Here is a 15,160-nt window from a genome sequence, read left to right as displayed (position 1 = left end):
TGAAAGGGACTATAGAGGCATGATGTCAGGAAAACCTGAAACTAACGATCCTATCCAGCTGACTGTTTTGAGCATTATATAGAACCTCTTCTATATAAATCAGTCCCAAATCAATATGCTGTATGTAAACTACAGGCCATATTTTACTGGTGAAATGTTGACAGACTTCACATGCACCATTACTAGAGCAATGAAAACAAATTACAATAATTTGCCAAATTGTCACCTTCATTTTAAAATTCGTACATACAGGTATTTTGCAGATCTATGTCCTCTTTTATTTTCTGACGATGATAATTTCTGATGATGCTAACTCCACATGTATCCTATTTGCATCCTAGAACAAAAGTGATCTGCACATGAAGGCTCAGTTGTAAATGAGATAAAATGGTACCCTTGCCTCTGGAAATGGTACGTATGACAGATCACGTGAATGAACCACTAGGCTATGCTGACCCTGGAAATGGTGTGTGAGTCTCATTGCATGGCATGGAGCCATGGTCAATAGTCAAAGTACCATGAAAGTTCTATAATAGTATAGTATGAAAGAGAAAGAAAGAGTATGAAAGATAAATGTAGAAGGCAGTAGGAAAAGAGGGAGGAAACCTATTACACCTGGAAAAACTCAATTAAGGAGGCCACAGCCTTGAGTCTGCAAGACCTGTGGAGGACTCTTGAAAACAGGGTGACACTGATGTCTCTCCTTCAGAGGGTAGCCATAAGTCAAATTCAAATTGCCAGTAGTTAACAACAAATGAGAGACCAAAAAGGTATATTCCTAAAGTTGGTTGCTACCATGGAGATGGCCTGCTTAGAGGCTGTGTGCACAACTGTGTAAATCCATACCACTATCCCCCCACAAACCTGGTCCCATTGAGACATAGAGATCAGTATATCAAGATACTGACTGTCTCACTTACTTTATTGCCCAGTCTACCTGCCTGTCTATTAAGAATCAGGGTTTTCCTTGCCATCTTAATGCATACCACTCTTTCCTTTCTGCTAGCAGCAGTAGGAAAGGAAAAACTGATGTGATCAGCAACACAATAAAGGTTGAGGAGGTTGCACAATGAAGTACATCAAACAAGGCCTCTTGTGAAATGCACTAAAATCCTGGAATCTTTACAGTATATAAGATCGATACCACCTCCACCATAATAAGTGGCTCTTTGCTTAGTTTTAAGCAAGCAACAGTGCTAGGGCAATCTTGTGTGATAAGAGAAAGTACAACTAGGATGTACATGTCCCCCGTGAGTCATCAAAGTGAAATAAAGAAATAAGCAAGCACTGCCAAGTGCTAATGTGCTTCCCTCCCCGCCTAAAATTGCAGACTTTTGCTTACTCTCAGACATCTGAAAAAGGAAATTAACAGTGACAGCTTCACCATGAAGGACATGCAACCCACCCACAGTGGGTTTACTGTGGCTTTTCTTGCTTTTGAGCTGCTTATCAGCATCATAGCAGGAAACATGCAAACTGAGTCAGACTATGATCTGAAGCAGAGTTGCTGTGGACAATGAGTCTACTCATGCATTATGTGTATGTTGTATACTGGAACTAAGTACACTGCATATCTATTGTAGATCTTTCAAAAGTGAAGCTCTGTAGTAAAGGACAATCTTCTGAAACCTATGTTTTGTCTCTGTCACTCACATCACCTATGTCACAATGTGTGAATAGATTGGAAAAGGGTCCCTTTGTAGTGATGGATGGGTAGTCATTTTAAAATGCAACCCAGTCTTTATGAAAAATGGTTACAAAGTTACAGGAGTGGGAAATGTAAAGCCCTTCAGATTTATTTTATTCTATTTTGCTGCAGCCTTAGTCAACACACTCAACCTAGTCAAATCTTGTATTTGGACTCATGTAATGTACTGTACATGAAGTTATCCTTTTGCAGGGCCTAAATTCCCTAAAGGCACCATTTTCCATTTGATCCTGGAAGCTAATCAGGGTGAGCCCTGGTTAGTACTTGGATGGGAGACTGCCAAGGTGCTGTAGACTACATTTTAGAGGAAGAAACTGGCAAAACCATCTCTGAGTATTCCTTACCCAAGAAAAGTCTGTAGGGTTATGGGATCACCATGCATCAGGCAACTTGAAGGAACATATGCACACACACACCCTTTTGCATGGTTAGGAAATACAGAGTGCTGAGTGGAGTAACTGGCTACATATTACACTGATGTAGTGGCTGTCTTATGAACGATGTAGCCAGGTTCAAGATCTTGCTGCTGAGATATACAAGTCTTAAACTTGCAACAGTGTTATCTGACACATCACATCTCCTTCCATGATACAAATCTGTGCAATCATAGAAGGCCTTGCTTGTAAAACTGTGTCATATACATTATCTTTTGTCATACTATGGAATTATAAGACTTTGATAGCACTTTGACTGACATGGCTCCATCCTATGAAATCCAGAGTCTTGTAGTTTCTTGAGGTATTTAGAATTTTCTGCCAGAGAATTTTAATGCCTTATCAAACAGGGTTCCACAGTGTGTAACTGTAGCAGTTAAAATGGTATCAAAGTGCTATAATTATGCAGAGTGAAAGAGACCTCAGAAGGCACTGTGTGTCATGCTTCAGATGCCTGTTAAAGAATGGTCTTATTACTCACACCTCACCTGACTCCCTGGGTTGTCCAGTTTGTGAAATGTTATGCTTTATGTTTTTATTCCATTATGATTTGTTTATTTTAAAGCCTTGAATTCTCCATGTCTATTTGAATTTCTTGACTTCTACTGTAAACTACTTCAAGATATATTTTTCAGATCATGGTTAGCAAATTATAGACGAATTTAGTAAGAAGTAACTCCCTTATTTTGTGTTGGAAAAATGCCAGTCACCTGGTCACCTGAGACTAAAAACATATATGAGATTGGACCTCTCCTCCCATCAGCATTGCATAAATGGCCAGGGTATGGAGGGATAGGCTACTTAACTTTCTGTGAATTAGTAACATATTCTGGACATCTGCCTTAAGAATAAAGTACTAATAAAAGACTTCTAAATAAATATAGGAAACCAAGCCTACTCAGTCCCTATCCAGCAGCCCCCATCATATATGCACATATGTGCATGTGCACAACCCCACCCAGCCACAATGAAAATTTAAGTTATTTTTTTCTTTAAATAACCTTGGAGAATGCTTCTTACAAGTTTCTTACAAGTTTCAGAAGAAATTTCTAATGTGGCACCTTTGGGGGAGATGGGGTGATGTGAGGTGTGCTTAAAAGCCCCAGTGCAAATGAGAAAAATGTGGTACATCTCTCAATGGGTGCCAATCCCCAAGAAATTACAAAGCAGGGTGGCAACATTCGAATGAATCAGAATTTTAGAGGTCAGTCTTTACTGCTTTATAATTGCATGTGAATGAAATGTGCGGCATTCTTATTAGTCATCACCATTGTTAGAACTTGTGAGCTGCATACCTACTGAAAACAATGAGTCCATGGTAAAGGTTTTTTTTAAGGTCAGGTATGATTCAGGTCAGAAATCAAAGCATCCTTGTGGCTATTTATAGCAGGCTACACAGAATGTCAGAAAGGAAATGGTCAACATGACCAACTTTAAAGAGACATATGTATGGTCATTCACAAGAGAGTTCAGCAACTGACTGCCCTTAGCCCAAACTTGGCTCTCTGGTCAAGTTAGCAGGAACCAAAGTGAGGAAAAGAAGAGACAAATGGAACAGCACTGCAGTGAAAGTAGCTAGGTAACAATCTGTGGGGGAAGGGAAGCCTTTTTCCAAAGTAACATGTCTTGATGAGAAGGACATCATACCTCACATGGTTTATTATAAGCAACAGATGTTTATTGTTGCTTCTGAGTTGAGCGCAGACACATATATTAGATATATTATATTTTAAATAATTGCAGGCCACTGAGGAAGACAACAGTTGTCGAAACGCGTCTGGCCTCTAGGGTTTTATATCATTTTATGTTTTGATTTATTTTACACTTATATAATTCTTAGTGGGGTATTGTTACCATTTTAGACACCTTTACTGGCTTTTTTGTTCCAGGGTCTGAATTTTCTGACCTTGAATTTGGACATTTTATTCGTTCTTTACTACTGCTCATTTTTCAGTGGGGTATTTATACCCTTTTAGAAATTTTACTGGCTTTTCTATTTGAGGGTGTAATTTATCCCTTATTTCTTCATAGGTGTGTTTTGGTAATTGGAGGTGGGTTACATTTTATTTGGATATATTTTACATACATAAATATTTTCTTTGGTAGAACCCTTCAGTTTGGTTTTGTGTCCATACATCCACATGCCATTTGAAGATTGTACATTACATCTCTAATGTAAAAACAACCAACCAAACAAGAATTTAATTTTACATTGTACTTCTACACTTTACAGTACAACACAATGAAAGCTTCTTCCCTTTTGGTGTTGCAACAATAGGTAACATTGCACAAACTGACTATTATTTTGCTGCACTTATCTCAAGACTGTCCTTTGACATGATTCCATGCTTCTGGTTCAGCTTTCTAGTTCTGATGAATATTTTTGCTTTCTGACTCAATTAGCATTTATAAATATTCTCTGAGTATTCCCCAGCTTATTTTTAATGAAATACTTGCTCAGTGTTACATCAGGAGATGAAGGTAAAATATTATACTATATAATTTATACCATTTTACAGGAATGATCTTACTGACCCATTTTTTTTCAGGGTTACTTGTGTGTGTCATGAAAATAAGCTTGGGTGGATCTCAATACCTACATATGTTATTTCACCTGTGCTCCCTTATCATAAGCTCCTCTGGGCAATAAGCAATAAAGGCAGTGCTTAACCTACTGTATTTGGACAGTGTTCTCTCACAAGGGGAGAAAAGGAGGTGCTTGTACTATGGACAAGTGGGGGAAGGACAGCTTTGGTCAGGATTTGCTAATGGTGTTTGGAGAAGTAACTCCTTCATGACATCCTTCACTCCACAACTTTTCTACCTTCCTCTAGTGATATGCGAAATCTACCTTTGAAGAAAACTAGCAGTAGGACTAGTTGTGTGCGCTGGGTTGTTAGACAGCTAACTGGTAGGTGATAGGGGAGGAGAACAGCAGAGCAGAGCATTCTTCTAGAAAGGTTTGCTGAAGCTATGACATATAATGTTAGTTTATCCTACCACCTCATACCCCCTTTCTTGATTGACTTGATCTAATAAAAGAGTTTTCTTAGGTCCAAAACACACTCTGCAGTAATAATCCAGTTTGAGTCCACTTTAAGTGCTATGGCTGAGTGCGAGGAAATCCTGGGAACTGTAGTTTATTGTGGCACCAGAACTTGCTGACACAGAAAGCTAAATGTCTCACAAAAGTACAGTTCCCAGAATTCCCTAGCACTAAGCCAGGACAGTTAAAGCAGTTTCGAACTGAATTATTTCTTCAGTGTGTTCTGGACCTTACTTTCCATTGAAGAGATTTATAGTGGTCTTATAGCAAATAAAATGTTTTCTTGCTTTATTTTTTTTTTCATGCTGGCCCTGGTTGAATAACCATTTTTTAAGAACCAGTACTATAAGACAGGATTGTTGTTGTTGTTTTATCAGCCAACTTAAGAGAAATAATGCAAAGAATGGCATACCTGGTGTTTTCTCTGTGAATACAACCTTAGATTCTGCAGTAAAATTCTGGCCAGTTAGGATCATCTGTTGCCCCCCGTATACAAGGCAGCTGTCAACATCTTGCCTCTCAACCATCGGGAGTTCATGAGCAGAGCGCTGGGCTGTGGGCAAAATACATATAAGAGTGAAATTGAATCTCTTTTTCTTTTTCAACTTGGAAATTTCAGAACTACCCACAGGTTCTATTTTGTCACTATTGCCATCCCCTTACCGCCAAAGAAACTTCTCTGTGAGGCTAAATTTAGGGCTGAAAAAGAAGGAGGAGGAAAAATAAACATATACTCAAAGCACTTTTATTTGGAAATAGTCAGAAGTTGGATCCAGCACTTCAGCTGTGCTGGCCTTACTCCTTGTCCCTGACAAAGGAGAATTCGGCTGAATGAGCTGGAATTAGCCCGTGCCTGTTTCCAAGTCAATGGCCAAATATTCAAGTACTAGTACACTACAATCCTGGAACCTTGACTATGCCACCTGCAGAGTGGATGACTCCAAATTCCTCTAAACAAAACCAAAGCAAATTTCATACCAAGCTGAAATATGAAGACTTTTAAAACAGCTGGGGTGAATGAAGAAACTCAATCTGCATTAGTTTGCCCTCTACTGTGCACATGTTCTTATGTATGTAAATACTTGTATGCATCAGTGTACTGTAATTTAAAACATCTGTATGTTCTGGTATAAAAATCTATATATCTGATCACAGAGTCACCTAATTATCTACTGGGATCAAAACAAAGACTGCAGTAAGTTTTTGAACTCAACCTGTCAGTTACTTTGGGAACCTCCTAAACAAACATTTCAGAATTCTGTATTTCATTATTATTTTAATAAATGCTCTGGAAAATCCATTTATGAACCAACTTTGGCCCAAATTGATATTTGGCTGTCATCCTGAACATCGTTGTGCAAGTTTGGAACTGACTGACAAGTTTTGACTTCTATAGGAAAATTGCTCTTTTGGGTCCATTTTACATGGAACTTGAGTGTGAAACAAATTTTGAGGACTGTATGTGTGTTAACACTCAAACCATTGTTTGATTCAACTCATGAGTGAAATCATCAGCATCAGCCCAGGCAGTGCTGAGTCAATTTCCTAGTCTCCCTCTAAAACTGAAGTAGACTCCTTCACAATATTTTTGGAATCAAAATGAGCCCACCCACAACAATCCAAGGGATTAATCATTCCTAGAGGAACACTGAGGTAGGCAGAAGAATGTGACCATAAAAACTCTTCACCAAAGCAGAACAACTTTTCCACCCTCCCCAAATGCTGCTACTTGAGGATAGTGCATTTATGTTACAGCCTCAGTCTGGTCCTTAACTGTTATCTTTCCCTCTGGCCTGTTGGAGGTGTTCCTCCTCTGCATGTGTCCCCATCTCCTTTCCTTATTGACTGTCCTCCAGGCCTCATAATGTAGAGTGTTAGGCTTGCCAGTGAGTAGAAAGGGAAGAAGATGCATGCTTCACTCCATGGTTTATATACTGTAGGTGCACAAGTGTGGTAGGAACTGGGGCCACTGCACTTGGAGAGAGAAAAGGTTACTACTGCTCATTCAGAAGATATATCAATAAAGAGGGCAGAAAAAATGTATGTGTGCACATATACACTTCTTTTAGGGCGCCACTTCTCTAACTATACAATCTGACTGACCTCTACTTCAAAATCTCTGCCAAGTACATATTCTGAAGGTGAAAGGGTGAGCAACAAAATGTTGAAAGCCAATCCAGTTTTCTGTTGTTTTCAAAACCAAATAATGCTTGGGCTGGGAGGAACAGCCTCCCAGAGAGATTAAGGGCAAAATAGGGACACTATGTATTGTGGGGAAAGGGAAGGACAGGGGAAGGGATATGTGAAGGAAAGGTTAATTTGGCTGAGAACTAAGCTATGGTGTGTATGCATCCATGCACATGCATCCATGTTAATTATCATCCAGTTAGTCTGACATCAATACCAGGAAAGATTCTAGAGCAGATTGTTAAACATAGATGTTTATCACACTATGCTCTTAAAGAGGTACTATTCCAGTGTGACTCCTCTAGCAGCCTCCTGTTGCATGCTGGGATTGGCAGTTTTAAGGAGCTGAACTTCTCTGCCTGAGAATTCTAAATACCCCTCCTTAAAACTGCCAATCCCAGCATGCAACAGGAGGCAGCTAGAGGAGTCACACTGGAATAGTACCTCTTTAAAAGCTCGTCTGATAAACACCAGAGAGTCTGTGAACATCTAGAAAGCAATGCCATAACCACAAAAAGTCAACACAGGTTTCAGAGAAACAAGTCATGCCAGACAAATCTAATATCTTATCAATGACCTGGATGACAGAATTGGGAGCATTCTTATTAAATTTGCAGATGACACCAAATTAGGAGGAATAGCTAATACTCCAGAGGACAGGATCAAAATTCAAAATGACCTGAATAGACTTGAAAGCTGAGGCAAAGCTAACAAAATGAAATTCAACATGGAGAAATGTAAGGTACTGCATTAGGGCAGAAAAATAAAATGTACACGTATAGGATGGGGGACACCTGGCTGAATGAGACTACATGTGAAAGGGATCTGGGAGTCCAAGTAGACCACAAGTTGAACATGAGTGAACAGTGCGATGCGGCAGCTAAAAAGGCCAATGCAATTTTAGGCTGCATCAATAAAAGTATAGTGTCTAGATCAGGGTTAGGCAACCTGCGGCCCGTGGGCCGGATGCGGCCTGGCGAGGCCTTGGGACCGCCCCCAACCCGGTCCTGCCGCCGATTGCCGCCAGGGCCTTTGGCCTCTCGCGCGCAGGGGCAATTGTCTATAGAAGCCTCAGAAACATGCATTTATGTTAACATTTTTTAAAAAATCAGCAAATTTTTTCGCGTGTCCTCCACTTTTTAAAAATAAGTGTCAACCATTTGAAAATTTTGTCCTACATTTGTCCTGGTTTATTTATTTATTTACATTTTTCAAAAATTATTTAATTATTCTTTGGCTTCGGCCCCCCAGTTGTCTGAGAGACAACAACCCGGCCCCCGGCTCAAAAAGGTTGCCTACCCCTGGTCTAGATCAAGAGAAGTAATAGTGCCACTGTATTCTGCTTTGGTCAGGCCCCATCTGGAATATTGTGTCCAGTTCTGGGCACCACAATTTAAAAAGGATGTTGAGAAACTGGAGCATGTCCAAAGGAGGGTGACTAAAATAGTGAAGGGACTGGAAACCATGCCATATGAGGAACAACTTAGGGAGCTGGGTATGTTTAGCCTGGAGAAAAGAAGATTAAGAGGTGATATGATAGCCCTGTTTAAATATTTGAAGGGATGTCATATTGAGGAGGGAGGAAGCTTGTTTTCTGCTGCTCCAGAGACTAGGACCCGGAGCAATGGATGCAAGCTCCAGGAAAAGAGATTCCACCTCAACGTTAGGAGGAACTTCCTGACAGTAAGGGCTATTTGACAGTGGAACGGACTCAATGCTTTGATTTAGATTTCCTGCATGGCAGGGGGTTGGACTGGATGGCCCTTGTGGTCTCTTCCAACTCTATGATTCTATGTGTCTGCACATGTTGTATGAACCATGCCAGCTTGAGAAAATGGGAAATATACCTTCCTGCAGTGAATCTGAAATATCCCTATCACTACATAAAAAAAGAATACAGTGATTCTCCCTTATCTGAAATGCTTGGGACCAGAAGTGTTTTGGATTTTAGATATTTATTTATTTGCTTATTTTGTTTTTGCATTTAGAAAAATCAAAACTTTAGCTCTCTAGAAGTACTCAAGGATTAGGTGATACAAGCTTTTTGTAAATGACAACAACAACAACAACAACAAAGGCCTGGAATGGGGGGAAATCAACAAAGGTGCAAAAATTCTCACAATCTCAATGAATGCAAGAAAAAAATTGAAATTATTAATTTTTGCAGGCAAAGATGAAAATCTAAAAAATTACAGCACCACTTTCACAGACATAAAAGAATTAATAAAGAAGCAAAATAGCTATTAAAGACCTAAGCTATCTAGACCAGTCTTTTGCCCTAAAACACAATGCCTTGCAAATAATGTCCCCTTTCATACTGTAGAGATTGCTACCCAGTCTTATTGCCCAACTACCTTTGCAGTTAGGAGATCTTCCTAGTATGTATCTTCAAACCACCATCCTGTCATTGGATCTCCATTGCTTATTGTCTGACCTTCAGCAATGGAAAATAGTTATCTGCCTCCTGATTCAGTCTAGAGAAAAGGTTTCATCTCTTCACCTTAACAACCATCCTCCTTCTAACAGACACAGAACTCATACTAGGAAAACCATGGTTCCGTCAAAAGGCATAAAGAGATTCATTTCATAAAAGAATGCACAGAGCGCTTTAGAAGCTCATAGCATATGTCCATATCACCTTACCCTCTTGTCATCAGAAGCAGTATAAGGCATGAGATCTGAATTTTAAATATATATCTGCCACAACTATAACAGCTGGAAAGGATAAACTCCTTTCCTTTTACTCCTCCAGATGTGTCTCAAGGGCAACTTTTAAAGTTAAGAGCTTTGGCATTCAGAATCTGAATTCAGACTCCTCCACACTCATCCCATCCCTGCAATGAAGATCTCCAGAGAACCCTCTTCAACAGTTTAAATATCTTTCTCTGCTAACCCTTGTGCTTTGTGGATGGAGAGAAGAGATTTATCTTGAAGGGTGATGAACCTTTCCCCAGTCAGCCAATTTGCACAGGTGCTCTGCTTGTGACTGGGTGCTTCCTTCTTTCTGTTTGGATTGAAAAATGATCACAATATATGGACTTTGCCATGACTTTCAGAGTACACTACCATAGAGTCTGTATTTCACAGATTCAGAATGGCATGTTAAAGTATTATTAATAACTGTACAGCTATACCTGTGAAAGTTCAATTTCGGCACACTTTATGTTAAAGTAGAACTAGCTTGCCAAACCATGGCCAGGAATTGTACAGTAGATGATGAACACGGGGTTTGTGGTAATAAACATTAGTTTGCTTTCAGCAGATAATAGAATTTTATTCATTATGCCCATCAAGATGGCCTGAATGTTGTCTTTCTCTATTTGGTGTGACACAAAATAATTTATTTCAGAAATTTCAGCCAAATCAATAACGATAGAAGCTAAAATGTTACCCAGTTAGTTTTTTTTTAGTACTGAGATTTATTACATATTTACTGATATGGTATTTAATTTTAGTGCTTTATGTGGTTTGTATTAACACCGTTGTGAAGTCTGTTGAATGGATCAATACATTCAGAATGCAGTTAACCCTTAGCCTGTGTGCCCTTCCAGGTTTTACAAAGCATACAAAAATCCATATTTCAGAAGTAATGTGTATGCATATTTTAGGGGGAAATTTGTACAAATATACTTATTTTGAGGAAAATGCAAACGAAAATAATAATAATAATAATAATAATAATAATAATAATTTGTTTTATTTATATACCGCTATTCCAAAGATCATAGCAGTGAACAGCAAGTAAGCTAATTTGCCCCCAACAGTCTGGGTACTCATTTTAGCGACCTCGGAAGGATGCAAGCCTGAGTTGAGCTTGGGCCCTTTTGCTGGTCTTGAACTCGCAACCTTGTGGTTTCGAGTGAATGGCTGCAGTACAGGCATTAAACCACTGCACCACCAGGGCTCCTGATAACTGAAAACAGGTTGGAATAGAACACACGTGAAACTAACACAGAGTAAAAACAGACTGATGGGCCTTCCCTACTAGCAAAATTAATGCTATACAGTTTGAAAATTAACTTTTAACCACTCATGCTGAAATTAAATATTCAGGGTTGAAGATAAAAAGATGGAGAAAGATGGGGAGGATTGGGGGGGGCTGTTTTTGTGGCTGCTAGGGGTCAAAACATCAGTCATGAGCAAATGCAAATGGGAAACCACTCAGAGTCAGGAGCTTTCCCAGCAGATAATGATCACCAATTAGCAGACACTAATTCTCTTTTGCATTAGCCTCCCAGCCTGAGGCCTGCCATCAGCAACAGAACAATACACATGCAAATCATTCCTGCATTCCCAGGCGCACACAGTACACACACACAAACACACACACACACACACATATATATTTTCCAGGCAAGCATTCTCTGAAGATGCCAGCCACAGATGCTGGCGAAACATCAGGAAGAAACTCTTCTAAAACATGGCCACATAGCCCGAAAAAGCCACAAAAAACTATGGATGCCAGCCATGAAAGCCTTTGACTTCACATAGGTCAAAACATTGTTTTTAAAAACATGTCAGATTTTATTTCAGCAAAATCCTTTCCTCTGAAATGTACAAAATGATCTCTAGGGGGCATGGAGGACATTTCCATCACATCTGAAATCCCCCTGGACCCAAGAGATCAAAATGAAAATTTGCAATTTTTTTCTAAGAAAAATATTTTACCCCCAAATGTCCTCTGGGTGCTCAGGAAGCCCCAAAAACATGTACCTATGTTCCCTAGAGAGGGTGTGTGTGTAGGGGGGGTGCAGCCCTCCAAGGTTTCCTAGAAGGCTAATGCAGCCCCCTAGTCTTCCACAGTTGCCCATCAATGTTTCAACAGGATATACCAGAGACATACCTAGGATAGCTTAACAAAAAGTACACATTCTATCAAAGGTTCTACCACTTAGTTCTATATATCCTACTCCAGCCATATCCATTCTGGTATTCTATAGATGTTTCGGGCTATATAACTCTAGTCTTCCCAGCTAGTGTGACCATTAACTGTTCTGTCTGGAGATGAATGGGATTGTAGTCCAACACATCTGGAGGGTATCAGGTTAGAAAATACTGTCCGGCTGATCTGTGTCTGCCAGAACAATCCTATTGCACTTCTACTCAGCCTTGCTGCATTTCAAGAAAACAGTAATACCAATGCTTGAATCTAAAAATAAAAGAAAGCCTTCCAAATTTTAGACTTTGAATGTTTCTTTAAAAAAAAAAAGCTACTGTACTTGAACACCAAATACATATATGTTGGGCTTCAGAAAACATGTTGACTGTCTATCAGTTCTCAGTTGCAGCTTTCCAAGAACCATCCATTTTCTGATCTTTTTTTTAAAAAATCACTTTTAAATATGTACTTTTCAGAGTGAAGTTCAATGCTTATCACAATTAATCACACACAATTTTATTTTATTTTATTTTTAAACAAATATTAGAGCACTCACTCTTTATTATTCTCACATCTGGACTACACGGCTGCCAGTAGTATATATTAAGATTACTTTCACAGAGTTTCACAGAAGTTGCTTATTTCTTCCACATGGTTTATATGATTAATCATACTTTGTAAATAGACAAGGTCCTGATGAGTGCATAACTGGATTTACCACTAGCAGATTTATAGTTCTGAAAACCCTAGAGTAAATGATATCCAGCAAAAAAATAAATTATCTACAGCCTTTAAGGGAAAATAAGCTTGAATACTGCCTTTGAAATTATTTCTGCTGAGCAGAATTTTGAGACTGGACATTTCTGAAGGAATTTTGATGCATCTTGATGAAAGCACTTTGATAGATACATTACATTAACAGAATTTAGTTGAACTCAGGGTGTACAACTGCCTGGGCTTGTGGCACTGCATTAGTCCTTTGTGATGCTGTGGAGAACTGCATGCACCCTTGGGAGGCAAATCTATAAAAAGGGATATTTTTCCTGTCTTCTCTCTCTCTTTTTCTTTCTCTTTCTTTCTCCCATTCTGGTGCTGGTTGCATGCATGAGCTCAAGGAAGGACTGATAGAGGCTGATCCAATAGTGTTAGTTAGACTAGAAGCTTCCCTAGCCATGAGAGTCTTGAGAACAGGACGTATGCTTCTGTGTAAGTGGCAAGAGAAAATTTAGTTAGAGGAGTCAGGATTGTTTTGTAATGCTCTGTAACTGACTGTTGTTTGCAAAGGTCTTTTAGATGTAACCTGTTTTTATGACTCTGCAACCTCTTCAGCTAATTCCCTGGAGAGGCTCGCCAAGTCGCCTCGATTGCATTTTGTTGAGAGGCGGGATATAAATAAATATTATTATTATTATTATTATTATTATTATTATTATTATTATTATTATGTTGTATAATCACTTATTACAATGCTGTAATCCTTCTTATTAAAATGAAGACTTTCCTCTTATAAACAATTTTTTTCCATCCTTGTCCACATGCTGCCCACTCAATGAACATCTGAGAAAGAAAGGGAAAGGCTCTGGGAAATGTCAGTCTTGGAAACGAGACAAAACAGACCCCTTGACAACATCCATCCTTCTTTGCCAAATTGGGATAATAAAATAATAAAATAAAACTTTCATTTATACCCCGCTTTTTTGTAATAAAACAATCAAAGCAGCTTACTTAGTCAAAACATCCAACATACAATACTTAGTACATATAATATTACAATATCCCCCCTAAAAAGAATTAAACAGGTTACAATTAAAATTAATCTTTAATAAATAGTTGGTGCTTCTGGGAATGCCCAGAATCAGGGAATGGTGAAGGATGCAGTCACTCAGGAACTACTCAAAGTTGGGACCCTGTCCTCCACTCAAGGATGGGTGCAGGGAGTAGATTAAAGAATCTAATGGCGTATTGTTAGATCTTGCTTTGCTACAGAAGGCCCAAGATATCTTCAGTGATGCAGAACAAAGGGTTGAAGACTGTACTGGACATCCCCATTCTGATTCAGCTCCCACTGTCACCTTGCCCTTAAGCACCAACTATTTATTAAACAAACATTAGCTACACAATGCTAAAGTATGAGATAAAAGTTTAGTTTGGTTTGGTCCTCAGAGTTACTGGAGTGCTTCCCTTTTTTCAACTGATACTGGAATACAGTGGTAATTTAATGTAAATACTGGTTGAGTATCTCTTACCTAAAATTCTGAAATCTGAAATACTCCAAAATTGTCCACAGGGGTGGCTGAGATTGTGACACCTTTGGTTTCTGATGGTTCAATGTACATAAACTTTATTTTATGCACAATATTATTTAAAATACTGGGTATAAAATTACCTTCAAACTATGTGTATAAAGTATATATAAAATGTAAACGAATTTCATATTTCTAGTTGGGTCACAACTCCAAGCTATCTCATTATGTATATGCAAATATTCCAAAATCTGAAATCCCAGACAATTCTGGTCTTAAGCATTTCAGATAAGGGAGACTCAGCCTGTAATGGTCAAACTCTCCTATACAGCGTTCCTACTGCATGGATGTGGGAGGTTTTCTTGGGGGTAGGAGGAGTTAATGCTGTTTGTTTTTATACTTCACATCCCACTGATTTCATCCACAAGGTTCTATAAACGATCCCTGCATCTGGGTATAATTAGTTATATTTAACAAAGGGAAGTCTGTCTTAAAATGCATTTTTTTAAAAAAACAACATTAATGAAATCCCAGCCCTGCATCAACTTGTTTCCAGATTGCTCACTGCAATTAAATGCCATCTAAACCTTAATAGTTTGTTTTATTTTATTTTATTTTAAAAAGAGGGAATGGCTGGAGCCCAGTGGGAAACCACACACTTTA

At 38.8% G+C, this 15,160-nt stretch overlaps 1 protein-coding gene across 1 annotated transcript in view; it reads right to left on the bottom strand.

Annotated features, from left to right (window-relative positions):
- NFATC2 (nuclear factor of activated T cells 2) overlaps positions 1-15,160 on the bottom strand; it is a 184,235-nt gene that overhangs the window by 82,672 nt on the left and 86,403 nt on the right. The window contains exon 6 of the mRNA XM_042466007.1: positions 5,601-5,741. Within this exon, the coding sequence (XP_042321941.1) occupies positions 5,601-5,741 (141 nt within the window). The remainder of the gene's footprint in view (positions 1-5,600; positions 5,742-15,160) is intronic.

This window comes from Sceloporus undulatus, chromosome 4, assembly GCF_019175285.1.
Source record: "Sceloporus undulatus isolate JIND9_A2432 ecotype Alabama chromosome 4, SceUnd_v1.1, whole genome shotgun sequence".
In the NCBI taxonomy this organism is placed as follows: Eukaryota; Metazoa; Chordata; class Lepidosauria; order Squamata; family Phrynosomatidae; genus Sceloporus; species Sceloporus undulatus.
Note: the sequence above shows the minus strand (reverse complement) of the source record. Positions and strands in the feature narration are given on the sequence as shown.